Source organism: Panulirus ornatus, chromosome 20 (assembly GCF_036320965.1).
Source record: "Panulirus ornatus isolate Po-2019 chromosome 20, ASM3632096v1, whole genome shotgun sequence".
In the NCBI taxonomy this organism is placed as follows: Eukaryota; Metazoa; Arthropoda; class Malacostraca; order Decapoda; family Palinuridae; genus Panulirus; species Panulirus ornatus.
In genome coordinates, this window is record NC_092243.1 from 74900138 (window position 1) to 74915108 (window position 14971).

General features: G+C 38.7%; 1 protein-coding gene across 3 annotated transcripts in view; it reads right to left on the minus strand.

The window, feature by feature from the left end:
* The window catches only part of AGBE (1,4-alpha-glucan-branching enzyme), an 81829-nt gene that overhangs the window by 37115 nt on the left and 29743 nt on the right, over nt 1-14971 (minus strand). For all 3 annotated transcript variants that reach the window (XM_071675299.1, XM_071675300.1, XM_071675298.1), the window contains 3 exons: nt 3911-4039; nt 2046-2190; nt 1243-1333 (listed from right to left, as the gene is read on the minus strand). In XM_071675299.1, the coding sequence (XP_071531400.1) occupies nt 1243-1333; nt 2046-2190; nt 3911-4039 (365 nt within the window). The remainder of the gene's footprint in view (nt 1-1242; nt 1334-2045; nt 2191-3910; nt 4040-14971) is intronic.

Consider the following 14971-nt stretch of genomic DNA (forward strand, 5'->3'; position numbering starts at 1 on the left):
ATGGTTCCATCCGCTGCCAGATCCACTCCCAGATATCTAAAACACTTCACTTCCTCCAGTTTTTCTCCATTCAAACTCACCTCCCAATTGACTTGACCCTCAACCCTACTGTACCTAATAACCTTGCTCTTATTCACATTTACTCTTAAGGTTATTAGGTACAGTAGGGTTGAGGGTCAAGTCAATTGGGAGGTGAGTTTGAATGGAGAAAAACTGGAGGAAGTGAAGTGTTTTAGATATCTGGGAGTGGATCTGGCAGTGGATGGAACCATGGAAGCGGAAGTGGATCATAGGGTGGGGGAGGGGGCGAAAATTCTGGGAGCCTTGAAGAATGTGTGGAAGTCGAGAACATTATCTCGGAAAGCAAAAATGGGTATGTTTGAAGGAATAGTGGTTCCAACAATGTTGTATGGTTGCGAGGCGTGGGCTATGGATAGAGTTGTGCGCAGGAGGATGGATGTGCTGGAAATGAGATGTTTGAGGACAACGTGTGATGTGAGGTGGTTTGATCGAGTCAGTAACGTACGGGTAAGAGAGATGTGTGGAAATAAAAAGAGCGTGGTTGAGAGAGCAGAAGAGGGTGTTTTGAAATGGTTTGGGCACATGGAGAGAATGAGTGAGGAAAGATTGACCAAGAGGATATATGTGTCGGAGGTGGAGGGAACGAGGAGAAGAGGGAGACCAAATTGGAGGTGGAAGGATGGAGTGAAAAAGATTTTGTGTGATCGGGGCCTGAACATGCAGGAGGGTGAAAGGAGGGCAAGGAATAGAGTGAATTGGAGCGATGTGGTATACCGGGGTTGACGTGCTGTCAGTGGATTGAATCAAGGCATGTGAAGCGTCTGGGGTAAACCATGGAAAGCTGTGTAGGTATGTATATTTGCGTGTGTGGACGTATGTATATACATGTGTATGGGGGTGGGTTGGGCCATTTCTTTCGTCTGTTTCCTTGCGCTACCTCGCAAACGCGGGAGACAGCGACAAAAAAAAAAAAAAAAAAAAAAAAAAAAGGAATATGAGGGCATTAATCTTTCTCCCCTATCCCTAAGGATACATTTCCTGGAGGTAAAAAGATCATTACATCTTGAACAGGATATCATTTATGAAATCAATATATTTAAGTTTACATCATTTCTAGGCTCTTAATAAGTAGGGATTTATCACCAAATCATGATATTACCTACAAATAATACACCTGCTGTCTATATTATAGGTAATTACTGGTAAGTAATCTGTGCTTACCTTGAAGCAGCAAAGAAGCTGGTGACCTGATATCCAAAACTAGCATAGTATGCATGTTCCATGACTGCCATGACCTGGATAGCATTATAACCTGGAAGTATTACACCAATGCATGTTTACCAGGAGAGAAAGTTACCATCATAAAAAAAAAAATCATTATGCTGTGGTCATGCTAAAAGAAAGGGGAACGGAATCTTCTACTTGAATTCTATACTTTCCTTATGCTTCCACTCCAAAATAAATGTGCTTCAGAAAGAACATGTTTCTGATACATAAAAATTATGATTAATCAGATAAGTTCGTGACAGAAATCAACTACAATAATCACAATAAAAACTAACAAACTTCCTTTATTTCCCCTGGTCTTACAGGTGCCCAGGAGACTAAAACATCTCAGGAAAAAAGGGTTTGCTTTGTAAACAGCACCTAACATTAAATTACAAGAGTGCTAGATTCTGCACACAGCAAGTAGTGCCTCAAAAAGCCTGCTACAAGAATTGCACCAATAAGCTATAGGTGTTTCATAATTTCTCATTTCTTATTTTTCTACTTTCCATCTGAACCTTAAATTGGTCAGTGTACATCTTCCACTGGGGACATATCATTCATACTTACAATCAACGATGAAGAGTTCATTAAATTGCCAACAACACCATATAACAAATGTAGTTGATATGTGATAGTTTAAGGTTTTACACAACCTCGTATTCCTTTGGCTGAAGTTGGATGGATTTTAAAATCAATATACTCTTTCAAATTTGGGTACATTTAAGGTTTAATCAACATGGGTATAAAACACTCACCAAGTTTAACTATCCTGGGTAAGACATTTTTGGCAAACTCCAAATATGTTCCAACTTTGGGCTCTTCAGAGCAAATGCCAACATGGCATTCATACACCTTCAAGCTTGAAGGTCTGCGAGGTCGAGGATGCTTAAAGGAATATTTCTGTAAAAAATCAAGTATGTTAGGAAAAGTTTATATCACGTATCTGATGCGTAAAATAACTTCAAACAGCACAAAAAATAATTCTCCAATAGGTCACTTTCCACTCAAAGCAGTGACATCCTTATCTACCTTCCCACAGGCATCATTAAATGATTGGAAAGTTTAGGGGATAAAAGTAATCAAAAAACATAGTAAGCTTCTTGAGTTACTAATAGTAATACATAAACATAAAAAACAAAGCAAACAATCACATGGTTTCTCTGATGCCCATTCCTCCCAGGAACTCTTATAAAAGGGATGGCCATGGCAAAAGTCTCCACTTCTCTCTCTCCTTACATGCCTCCCTCACATACATCATTTGCCTATGTCAAAAGCAGCCTTCCTCTCACATCAACCCCTTTCATACTATATCATACACTTTCCTTTTAAATTCCCTGTATTACATTAAAATAATCTACCTGAGGGTATTGAAATGAATTATGGGAAATAAAGTCTATTGATGCAATTATCTTATGATGTTGATTGACTGATTAATGGATAATTATAGTCAGAAAATTAAAAAACTTTGTCTAATTTCATGTACTAATTAAACAGAATAAAAATGAAAATTTGCTAAAGAACAAGACATAAAACATTCTTCGAAAGAAGCAGACATTTATTTCACGGATTGTCTACAATGACAAAAACAGTAAAGACCTCTTATACTAGCCTCTGCCATTTATGAGAAGTTTGTTTCTTGGAAACTCCAAGGAAATCAAAATTGTGAATGGTAATGTACTGATTTAATGAGACCCCCTACATGTTTGCCTTGGTAATACGTGGACTTTCTGTTAAGATTAAATGGCTGGTTTGAACTGTCATTGTACTTATACAGTAGTTGTACTGTGGTAAAAATATAACTTTAAGTAAATCAAATATTATCATATTGCATAAGAGAGGAGCAACAGACAGCAGAGGAGCAGACAGTCCTGTGATCTGCAGTGGTGGGACATTTACAATGCATGACATCAAAGTGGTATATTTCGACTATAACATTGAAAATTGAGATATATTACTGACTGCTGGGGGTAAATAATGTCAAGTTTTCATGCTTTCTTTGGGATCTTTAAAAAATTTCCGCTTCCCATTCTGGGAAGTCAGAGGCTTCCATAGGTTGTGTTGATTTTTATAAGTATTTCACTTAATTTTACACTGACCAACAGCGGGAATGAAGATTACAGAAAATGCGGGATTCTTTGAAATCTTCATGGTGTCAAAACAAATTCTTACCTATACTTCACACTGGACACCAGTGTGATGTCACAATGAATCCTTAATTTTAGCTCATATTGTAAGCCACTATGATATTACAACAATAGCAAACTTGCAAGGAATCAAGAGGCCACCACAGGAACCAGATTATGTACAGAGGATGGTGTGGGGTTTATGCATTAAATGAGTGGGTGGAACTTGCACACAGGAATGTAAGTCTCCCAGAGACAGCTGCTGCATAAATATATTTCATTTATGCCATACTTATAAAAAATGTACTGAAAATATCATTACCCATACAACTGTTTCTTCCTGATTACCTTTTCAATACTTTCCTGATTACATTTGTCAGCGAGATTGATCTAGAGTTCAAGTGTCCTCCTAGCCGCCTTTCATGTGGATATGTATGACAACTGCCCCCTTTCATTCAACTAGAACAAAAAAGAAAGTCAAGAGAGATTATGCATACCTCTTCTGGTGGTGGGTTCCAAAAGTGTTGCTGGTATGCTAATCCCTCAGTCTTGGGTGGCTGAAGCACATAAGTTGCCCAGGGACATAATCTGTCTTCCACTGTATCTTTGGGAGTCAGAATGCCAACCTGAGGGAAGTAAAATGTCAATAATGCTGCACAACAATATATATATATACACAATACTCTTATTAAAATGACTTATAGCCTTCTGAAGAAAAAAAAAAATAAATCCACAAGGATTTCAAAGGATACATAGCAGACAGTCCTGTCTTGTTAAAGCACATGGACCCAAATATGGCAAGCACAACCACTTAACAAAATTCCTAACTCACAAACAACTATTTCAAACATGACAACACTCAGAAACAAAAACAACAGACCTCCTCAACTTTAGAGCGAATGAACTCTGCCTGAGACTGATTAACCATCAAAAAGGTCAAGGCCAAAGATGATGGACTTCAAGTCTTAATGCAAGCCAGAGTTAGAGATGACTTATGTTTTCTTCAAAATCCATCACAATGCAGGAACAAATTTATCCAAATTAAGAAAAATTTCTGCACATGATTTTTCGACACCCAAAACATATGCAAACAGCAAACAGATATAAACTCTCCAACAGCCACAACATAATTAGGCATCTCATAGAAAAAATCTGATTTGATTCAGACATCTAACAAAAATATGAACATGAACACATGGCCCATGGAAAGATAACAAGAGGGCAAAATCCATGAAGCAGAATGGAAAAAGTAAACTGCAAAGCTCATGAATCTTGTCTGTACTGCTTCCACAGCAGATACATTATAAGTAAAATAACACAGACACCAACCAAAACTGAAAAATATTCATTCATCTTATGCCGATGAGGATCCACTGTCCAGAGTCTGCATTATGCATCTATCAAGTAATTGTTCATATCCTTGATGGGGTGGCCTGCTTACAATTAGGCAATGCATCTTCCGCTTGAAAGATGATCAATGGGTATCTGGCATTTGCTGTGAAGGGAATGACCAGTTTATATCTACCTATTGGTACCTCAGTGAAGCATCATTCGTAACACACAAGTACTGATCCAACCCTATTTTGAACAGTCTGATTCTTCCCACAAACAGTCTCAATTAAATCTAACAATCAATCATTCTATTGATGAAAAAGTAATGTTTTATTCATTTTCAATGATTCATCTTTCCACTCACATCCCCTGTTCTTTACACCTTGGTTTTAATAAGACTATTCTTAACCAAATCAGTTAGATTATTGAAACATCTTTTAAGACAGACTGATAAGTTCCCTCCGGGTGTTATCAAGCTCTGCCTGCATGAGGTCACATTGTGAGTGAAGAGCCACCTATTTGTGGCAGGGCAGTCTCATTGTAAGTACTCTCTCATCACTTCCCTGCTACTGCAAGCAGCACAGCCTTAGGTGGCAGGACCCTCAGGAAAGGAGATCCTAAGAAAGGGTCCTTGGGTAATCATAAATAGATATATAGATAAATGAATAAATAAATAAAATAAATAAGATCCATCTTATCCTATCTAATTCACAGCCCAAACCAGTCAGCCTTAGCACCACTCTAGTCATACATCCTACCATTCATTCCAGCAAGTCTAGATCCTTCTTGAAACCTGTTCGAAGAAGATATACCACATTGCGAGGTAGCGCAAGGAAACAGACGAAAGAAATGGCCCAACCCCCCCCATACACATGTATATACATACGTCCACACACGCAAATATACATACCTACACAGCTTTCCATGGTTTACCCCAGACGCTTCACATGCCTTGATTCAATCCACTGACAGCATGTCAACCCCGGTATACCACATCGCTCCAATTCACTCTATTCCTTGCCCTCCTTTCACCCTCCTGCATGTTCAGGCCCCGATCACACAAAATCTTTTTCACTCCATCTTTCCACCTCCAATTTGGTCTCCCTCTTCTCCTCGTTCCCTCCACCTCCGACACATATATCCTCTTCGTCAATCTTTCCTCACTCATTCTCTCCATGTGCCCAAACCACTTCAAAACACCCTCTTCTGCTCTCTCAACCACGCTCTTTTTATTTCCACACATCTCTCTTACCCTTACGTTACTTACTCGATCAAACCATGAATCAGCCACCAGCGCTGTATCATCAGCGAACAACAACTGACTCACTTCCCAAGCTCTCTCATCCCCAACAGACTTCATACTTGCCCCTCTTTCCAAAACTCTTGCATTTACCTCCCTAACAACCCCATCCATAAACAAATTAAACAACCATGGAGACATCACACACCCCTGCCGCAAACCTACATTCACTGAGAACCAATCACTTTCCTCTCTTCCTACACGTACACATGCCTTACATCCTCAATAAAAACTTTTCACTGCTTCTAACAACTTTCCTCCCACACCATATATTCTTAATACCTTCCACAGAGCATCTCTATCAACTCTATCATATGCCTTCTCCAGATCCATAAATGCTACATACAAATCCATTTGCTTTTCTAAGTATTTCTCACATACATTCTTCAAAGCAAACACCTGATTCTATAACCTGATTCTATATATTCTATAATTCTACATACACCAAAAACAAATTCTTATAACAGCATCACCAATACAACATTTAAGGAAATATGGTATACCATATTAAGTATACCATCACTTAAATGCTTATAATAAGTATCATTTTGTGATACTGTTCGACATTGTTTTCTCAACAAGCATCTGTTTGAAAACGATTGCTGCTATAATATTACTTTTTTTTTTTTCCGCTGTCTCCCGCGTTTACGAGGTAGCGCAAGGAAACAGACGAAAGAAATGGCCCAACCCACCCACATACACATGTATATACATACGTCCACACACGCAAATATACATACCTACACAGCTTTCCATGGTTTACCCCAGACGCTTCACATGCCTTGATTCAATCCACTGACAGCACGTCAACCCCGGTATACCACATCGCTCCAATTCATTCTATTCCTTGCCCTCCTTTCACCCTCCTGCATGTTCAGGCCCTGATCACACAAAATCTTTTTCACTCCATCTTTCCACCTCCAATTTGGTCTCCCTCTTCTCCTCGTTCCCTCCACCTCCGACACATATATCCTCTTGGTCAATCTTTCCTCACTCATTCTCTCCATGTGACCAAACCATTTCAAAACACCCTCTTCTGCTCTCTCAACCATGCTCTTTTTATTTCCACACATCTCTCTTACCCTTACGTTACTTACTCGATCAAACCACCTCACACCACACATTGTCCTCAAACATCTCATTTCCAGCACATCCATCCTCCTGCGCACAACTCTATCCATAGTCCACGCCTCGCAACCATACAACATTGTTGGAACCACTATTCCTTCAAACATACCCATTTTTGCTTTCCGAGATAATGTTCTCGACTTCCACACATTCTTCAAGGCTCCCAGAATTTTTCGCCCCCTCCCCCACACTATGATCCACTTCCGCTTCCATGGTTCTATCCGCTGCCAGATCCACTCCCAGATATCTAAAACACTTCACTTCCTCCAGTTTTTCTCCATTCAAACTCACCTCCCAATTGACTTGACCCTCAACCCTACTGTACCTAATAACCTTGCTCTTATTCACATTTACTCTTAACTTTCTTCTTTCACACACTTTACCAAACTCAGTTACCAGCTTCTGCAGTTTCTCACATGAATCAGCCACCAGCGCTGTATCATCAGCAAACAACAACTGACTCACTTCCCAAGCTCTCTCATCCCCAACAGACTTCATACTTGCCCCTCTTTCCAAAACTCTTGCATTCACCTCCCTAACAACCCCATCCATAAACAAATTAAACAACCATGGAGACATCATACACCCCTGCCGCAAACCTACATTCACTGAGAACCAATCACTTTCCTCTCTTCCTACACGTACACATGCCTTACATCCTCGATAAAAACTTTTCACTGCTTCTAACAACTTGCCTCCCACACCATATATTCTTAATACCTTCCACAGAGCATCTCTATCAACTCTATCATATGCCTTCTCCAGATCCATAAATGCTACATACAAATCCATTTGCTTTTCTAAGTATTTCTCACATACATTCTTCAAAGCAAACACCTGATCCACACATCCTCTACCACTTCTGAAACCACACTGCTCTTCCCCAATCTGATGCTCTGTACATGCCTTCACCCTCTCAATCAACACCCTCCCATATAATTTGCCAGGAATACTCAACAAACTTATACCTCTGTAATTTGAGCACTCACTCTTATCCCCTTTGCCTTTGTACAATGGCACTATGCAAGCATTCCGCCAATCCTCAGGCACCTCACCATGAGTCATACATACATTAAATAACCTTACCAACCAGTCAACAATACAGTCACCCCCATTTTTAATAAATTCCACTGCAATACCATCCAAACCTGCTGCCTTGCCGGCTTTCATCTTCCGCAAAGCTTTTACTACCTCTTCTCTGTTTACCAATTCATTTTCCCTAACCCTCGCACTTTGCACACCACCTCGACCAAAACACCCTATATCTGCCACTCTATCATCAAACACATTCAACAAACCTTCAAAATACTCACTCCATCTCCTTCTCACATCACCACTACTTGTTATCACCTCCCCATTTGCGCCCTTCACTGAAGTTCCCATTTGCTCCCTTGTCTTACGCACTTTATTTACCTCCTTCCAGAACATCTTTTTATTCTCCCTAAAATTTGATGATACTCTCTCACCCCAACTCTCATTTGCCCTTTTTTTCACCTCTTGCACCTTTCTCTTGACCTCCTGTCTCTTTCTTTTATACATCTCCCACTCAATTTCATTTTTTCCCTGCAAAAATCGTCCAAATGCCTCTCTCTTCTCTTTCACTAATACTCTTACTTCTTCATCCCACCACTCACTACCCTTTCTAATCAACCCACCTCCCACTCTTCTCATGCCACAAGCATCTTTTGCGCAATCCATCACTGATTCCCTAAATACATCCCATTCCTCCCCCACTCCCCTTACTTCCATTGTTCTCACCTTTTTCCATTCTGTACTCAGTCTCTCCTGGTACTTCCTCACACAAGTCTCCTTCCCAAGCTCACTTACTCTCACTACCCTCTTCACCCCAACAATCACTCTTCTTTTCTGAAAACCCATAAAAATCTTCACCTTAGCCTCCACAAGATAATGATCAGACATCCCACCAGTTGCACCTCTCAGCACATTAACATCCAAAAGTCTCTCTTTCGCGCGCCTGTCAATTAACACGTAATCCAATAACGCTCTCTGGCCATCTCTCCTACTTACATAAGTATACTTATGTATATCTCGCTTTTTAAACCATTTCCATTTACAACACTGAACACCCCATGTATACCAATTATTCCCTCAACTGCCACCTTTGCATTCAAATCACTCAACACTATAACCCGGTCTCGTGCATCAAAACCACTAACACACTCATTCAGCTGCTCCCAAAACACTTGCCTCTCATGATCTTTCTTCTCATGCCCAGGTGCATATGCACCAATAATCACCCATCTCTCTCCATCAACTTTCAGTTTTACCCATATTAATCGAGAATTTACTTTCTTACATTCTATCACATACTTCCACAACTCCTGTTTCAGGAGTACTGCTACTCCTTCCCTTGCTCTTGTCCTCTCACTAACTTATTCATTCATTTAGTTATTTTGCTTTGTCGCTGTCTCCCACGTTAGTGAGGTAGTGCAAGGAAACAGACAAAAGAATAGCCCAACCCACCTACATACACATGTATAAACATACACGTACACACACGCAAATATACATACCTATACATCTTGACGTATACATATATATACACACAAAGACATATACATATATACACATGTACATAATACATACTGTCTGCCTTTATTCATTCCCATCGCACCCAACCACACATGAAATAACTACCCCTTCCCCCTCACGTGCGCGAGGTAGCGCTAGAAAAAAGACAACAAAGGCCCCATTCGTTCACACTCAGTCTCTAGCTGTCATGCAATAATGCACTGAAACCACAGCTCCCTTTCCACATCCAGGCCTCACAAAACTTTCCATGGTTTACCCCAGACGCTTCACATGCCCTGGTTCAATCCACTGACAACACATCAACCCCGGTATACCACATTGTTCCAATTCACTCTATTCCTTGCATGCCTTTCACCCTCCTACATGTTTAGGCCCTGATCACTCAAAATCTTTCTCACTCCATCTTTCCACCTCCAATTTGGTCTCCCACTTATCCTTGTTTCCTCCACCTCAGACACATATATCTCTCTTGGTCAATCTTTCCCTCACTCATTCTCTCCATGAGATAAAACTATTTCAAAACACCCTCTTCTGCTCTCTCAACCACACTCTTTTTACTACCACACATCTCTCTTACCCTATTATTACTTACTTGATCAAACCACCTCACACCACATATTGTCCTCAAACATCTCATTTCCAGCACATCCACCCTCCTCCGCACAACTCTATCCATAGCCCATGCCTCGCAACCATATAACATTGTTGGAACCACTATTCCTTCAAACATACCCAATTTTGCTTTCTGAGATAATGTTCTCAACTTCCACACATTCTTCAATGCTCCCAGAACTTTCGCCCCCTCCCCCACCCTATGAATCACTTCTGCTTCCATGGTTCCAACCGCTGCCAAATCCACTCCCAGATATCTAAAACACTTCACTTTCTCCAGTTTTTCTCCATTCAAACCTACCTCCCAATTGACGTCCCTCAACCCTACTGTACCTAATAACCTTGCTCTTATTCACATTTACTCTCAGCTTTCTTCTTTCACACACTTTACCAAACTCAGTCAACAGCTTCTGCAAAATACAAAATACAAAAATAAAAAATCCTCTACTGTACAAACACCACCATTATAAAGTGAGTTTGTTGATCACCACTATAGATATTCATTACAGTACCAGTGAACGGTAAGAGGAAGAAGCAGGCTTCCTGAACTTTGAGATAATTGCACTTAAAAAAAAGAAAGAAAAAATCATATTGCATGCCTGCAGATCTAGACGTAGGTACTATAAACTTAAAAATGGATTTTTAGGGAATTCTTAAGGCTTCTGACGCATATGTGTGTCATGTGTATGCCAACACAAGTATACTGGATCACCCACATTTGCATCACCTGTGCAGAAGTGTTATTTGAACACTTCTATCTCACATATGTCATTTCAATATCAACCAATGAGTGATTTGTCTCATTATTCTCTAAATGTAGAGAACTGACAGTTGGCAGGGCATTATGTTAATCTCCAAGTCCCCTTCTACATTAAACTAAAATTTCCTTTTGAGATGATAATCATAACCACTCATTCCACAATGTCCGATTTTCATTAGCTTCATACTTGGTTCAGTTGAACTTTATCAACTATATATCTGAAAGCATGTTAGGTCAAGTCTCTCTGCAGTAAATCACAATCTTGAACAGTAATAAACCATTTCTATAAAATGCACCTACATCCCACTTCATGCTGGGGTTGTGCTCCAAAAGAAATTTGAATAACCAGAAAACATTTGCATAAAACAATTTCATATAAAGAGGGCCATTTGTTACATGTATATAATGGGGATGCATTTCAGGATTTGGTATGAACATCATTCCCCAAAAAAACAAAAGTACATACAAAAAATCCTTATTAGAAGAAATAATAATTGGAGTTTACTTCCATGAATACTCTGCATCAACAGGGACACATAGTTGCTTGTGAAATGCATGTGGCTGTGGTGGGTGCTTGTAGACCTTGTTGTGATGGGAAGGTTCTGATTCCATTTTACATTTAGGTAGAATCAGTAAGGTAACATCAACAAGAGACATGGGCATAGGCAGATACATTAGAAAGTCATTCAGAAGACACTGCACTATACCAAACAGTAATGACAAATCCAGACACTACAAGATGAGAGGCAACAGTGAGGGTCTGTACACAAGAATGAACAATATGACATTGAGTGAGGCAGCACATAGGCTGCTTTACATGGCTACTCACACACTGCACCACTCACTCTCACAAGGCCTTATGTGCACCATCTGCATTGCATGAATCAACACAAACCTACATTGGTTATACAAGATTTGCACATCCAACCTGGCCATTCACATAATTGCGAATTTTTCTTGCACAAAGTAGGAGAGCAGTAAAAATAGGATCCTTAAATTATTGTGAAATTGTATTATGTTGCACAAAGTGGGACATACACTTACATTTTTCTTGACTTTTAAATGAAAAGCCTAATATCAACTTGGCTATTTCTATAAGACCTGATAGCACAAGGGATAACATTCCTGATGAGGCTTTTGATTACCCAATGATTGACATTCTTAGGGCAACTATAATCTTAAAGCTTTTTTGTAAACAGCAAATGATCCATCTAACTTCTGAGAACAACAGGAGTTGCACACTTTTCAGACAACATGCAAATACAGGACCCATCACGATCACAATTAGAAAACATTTGTACACAGCATGAAAATATCTATTTTCATTTCCACTGTGATTCTAATGGCTAATTTAATTCAATAAACAAGTCATGAAAAAATCACAACATAAGTCAGGAGAAGCCAACAGTAGAATTATCTAAAACATCTTCCTGATGTCTACAAACAACTTTGCCATCAGACTGATGGGAAATTATGCCATGAAAGAAACATTTACATGGCACAGTAACTATCACCCTTAAATAAATGCCCGATAGCTTGCCACAATTTCCCTACAAAAATGCTTGAAAACTTTATAATTCTACCACCCAACCTCTTCATCTCTACACACAGCTTATAATGACAAGCAGCTTTAAGTTACAAGTTCAGTTGCCCAGATTTGTGGGGACATTTGTTTATAAGTCCATAATTGTTGAAGCCTCATAAAATAGTGTTTGAGAAATATGTTATTCTGTTTATAGTGGATGAAAATACCATACCTTGGATCCAGCAATTCTGACAAAAAAAGAATGTCAAACAAGGCCTTCCAGAACTGATATGCAAGAAATAAATCCTTATCAAAACCTTTCTGAGGAAAGGTCTGTTTCTATGACTATTCCCGTAAATGTTTTTTTTTTTCATTATCACTTTTGCAATAGTTAACCTAAACAGTTTGAGCAATAACCATGTTGTAAAATGCAACCACCTAGTGGTTTTAACCTATAAATAGACACTGGTCTATCTAATATGCAAATACCTTTAGCACAGCTGTACAAAGTAACACTGCTGAGGATTGAACCTATTTCCTTTAATACTGCTAAGCACTGTTCCTATTTCCATGAAATTGATGTTCAACCATTGTACAGGATCAAATAAAATTCTAATATAACAGGAAAACTCATCTTATAAAAATAACTAATTCATATTACTATTTGCCATTTCCCGCGTTAGCGAGGTAGCGTTACGAACAGAGGACTGGGCCTTTGAGGAAATATCCTCATCTGGCCCCCTTCTCTGTTCCTTCTTTTGGAAAATTAAAAAAAAAAAAAAAAGAGAGGGGAGGATTTCCAACCCCCGCTCCCTCCCCTTTTAGTCGCCTTCTACGACAGGCAGGGAATACGTGGGAAGCATTTTTTCTCCCCATCAACAGGGATAAAAATAACTTATGTCTTAATGATAATAACTATTATCACTACTTCTTTATCGTATAGCAGAAGCCTTAGAAAAAATAAAAAAAAAACCTTATTTACCACATTCTAAAACACCACAAATCAATCAAACCAAGAGAAGCCAAATACCCTTAACAGCCTGTTGAGCAAAGCATTAACACTATACAGCTGATGTTCCATGAACTACTCACAGTTCTCTTAAGGAATACATCAAATCTCTTTGTATCCTGTAAATCCTTTCCAAATGTTCATTCAAAACTTTCTTTACATAACCCAACCTCAGCATATCTCTACTTATACAACAATCTCAAGAATTCCCTTTAATTTTCTAACTTACTTTTGACTTCTGTACATTTATTCCTAATCTCCTCACCAAAACAACTGTGAAATTACATACACTTATTCCTGCCAAATGTATACATTACTTCAGTTGTCCATTTCTGATATAATCAATGACCTCCTTGGGCAGCATCCTATCTCCCTTAAAATTTCTTTCCCCTGAATCCCACAACCACCTTTTAACCATCTCAAGAGTTTGCAATCTGCAACCCAATATACAATTGCACTACAGTTCTAAGAATTTTTTTAGCTATCACCCAAGCGGCATTCGAAAAAAAATGGAAAATCCTATTTACTTATCTAGTGGTAGTAAGGAATATGTTAGTTTCCAAATGATCTATAAAATCTATATTCATTCTTCAAGTTGAATGCTTAAATACATAATATACAATACAGTTACATTATAATACTTGTTTCCACATTCCTTTGATAAAGAAAAACTTTATAAATGCATTTATTTGTGGCTTGAAATAAAAGACTTCCACATTTTGTCTATGTAATCCTATGCTATTCCAGAAATCCAAAACTCATAAAAATGCTCCTAAAGACCATATTAAAGGGCAGAGCTTGAATAATACAAAAGTTTTTATGTTCATAAAGACAACATCCAGTATCAATTTCTGCATGACATTCTTCTTAAAGGCTACAGCTTACAGAGCAAGAAAATCAGTCACATCTATCTATTAAATGGTTTTATCAAAATTTTCAGCCCTGATCATTTAAAGTGATATTCTTTCTGAGAAATGTATTTACCAACTTATCTCTCCATCATCATTAACCCTGTTTTCATTCACATTAGGAAGATTTAATGCATAAAGACGTGCATATTTTGAGAATATCAAATCTGCTGAACTGGAACAATCAACTAACTGCCTTGAATGTCTGCAGAAGTAACAAAACCCAAAAACTGAATGAAAAATACAGACTAATCAAAAACACACAATACTTCCTCTTATTCACTGATTACTTGAGTAGCTTCTTTCTCTACATGCTCTCATGAAAGCCTGAAGAAATGCATTCAACTCTTTTGTAAGGAATGGACAAGGACCATCTATTTGCAGGTGAAGTCAATCTATTAACAATTTGCATACATTCAACAATCATCAGA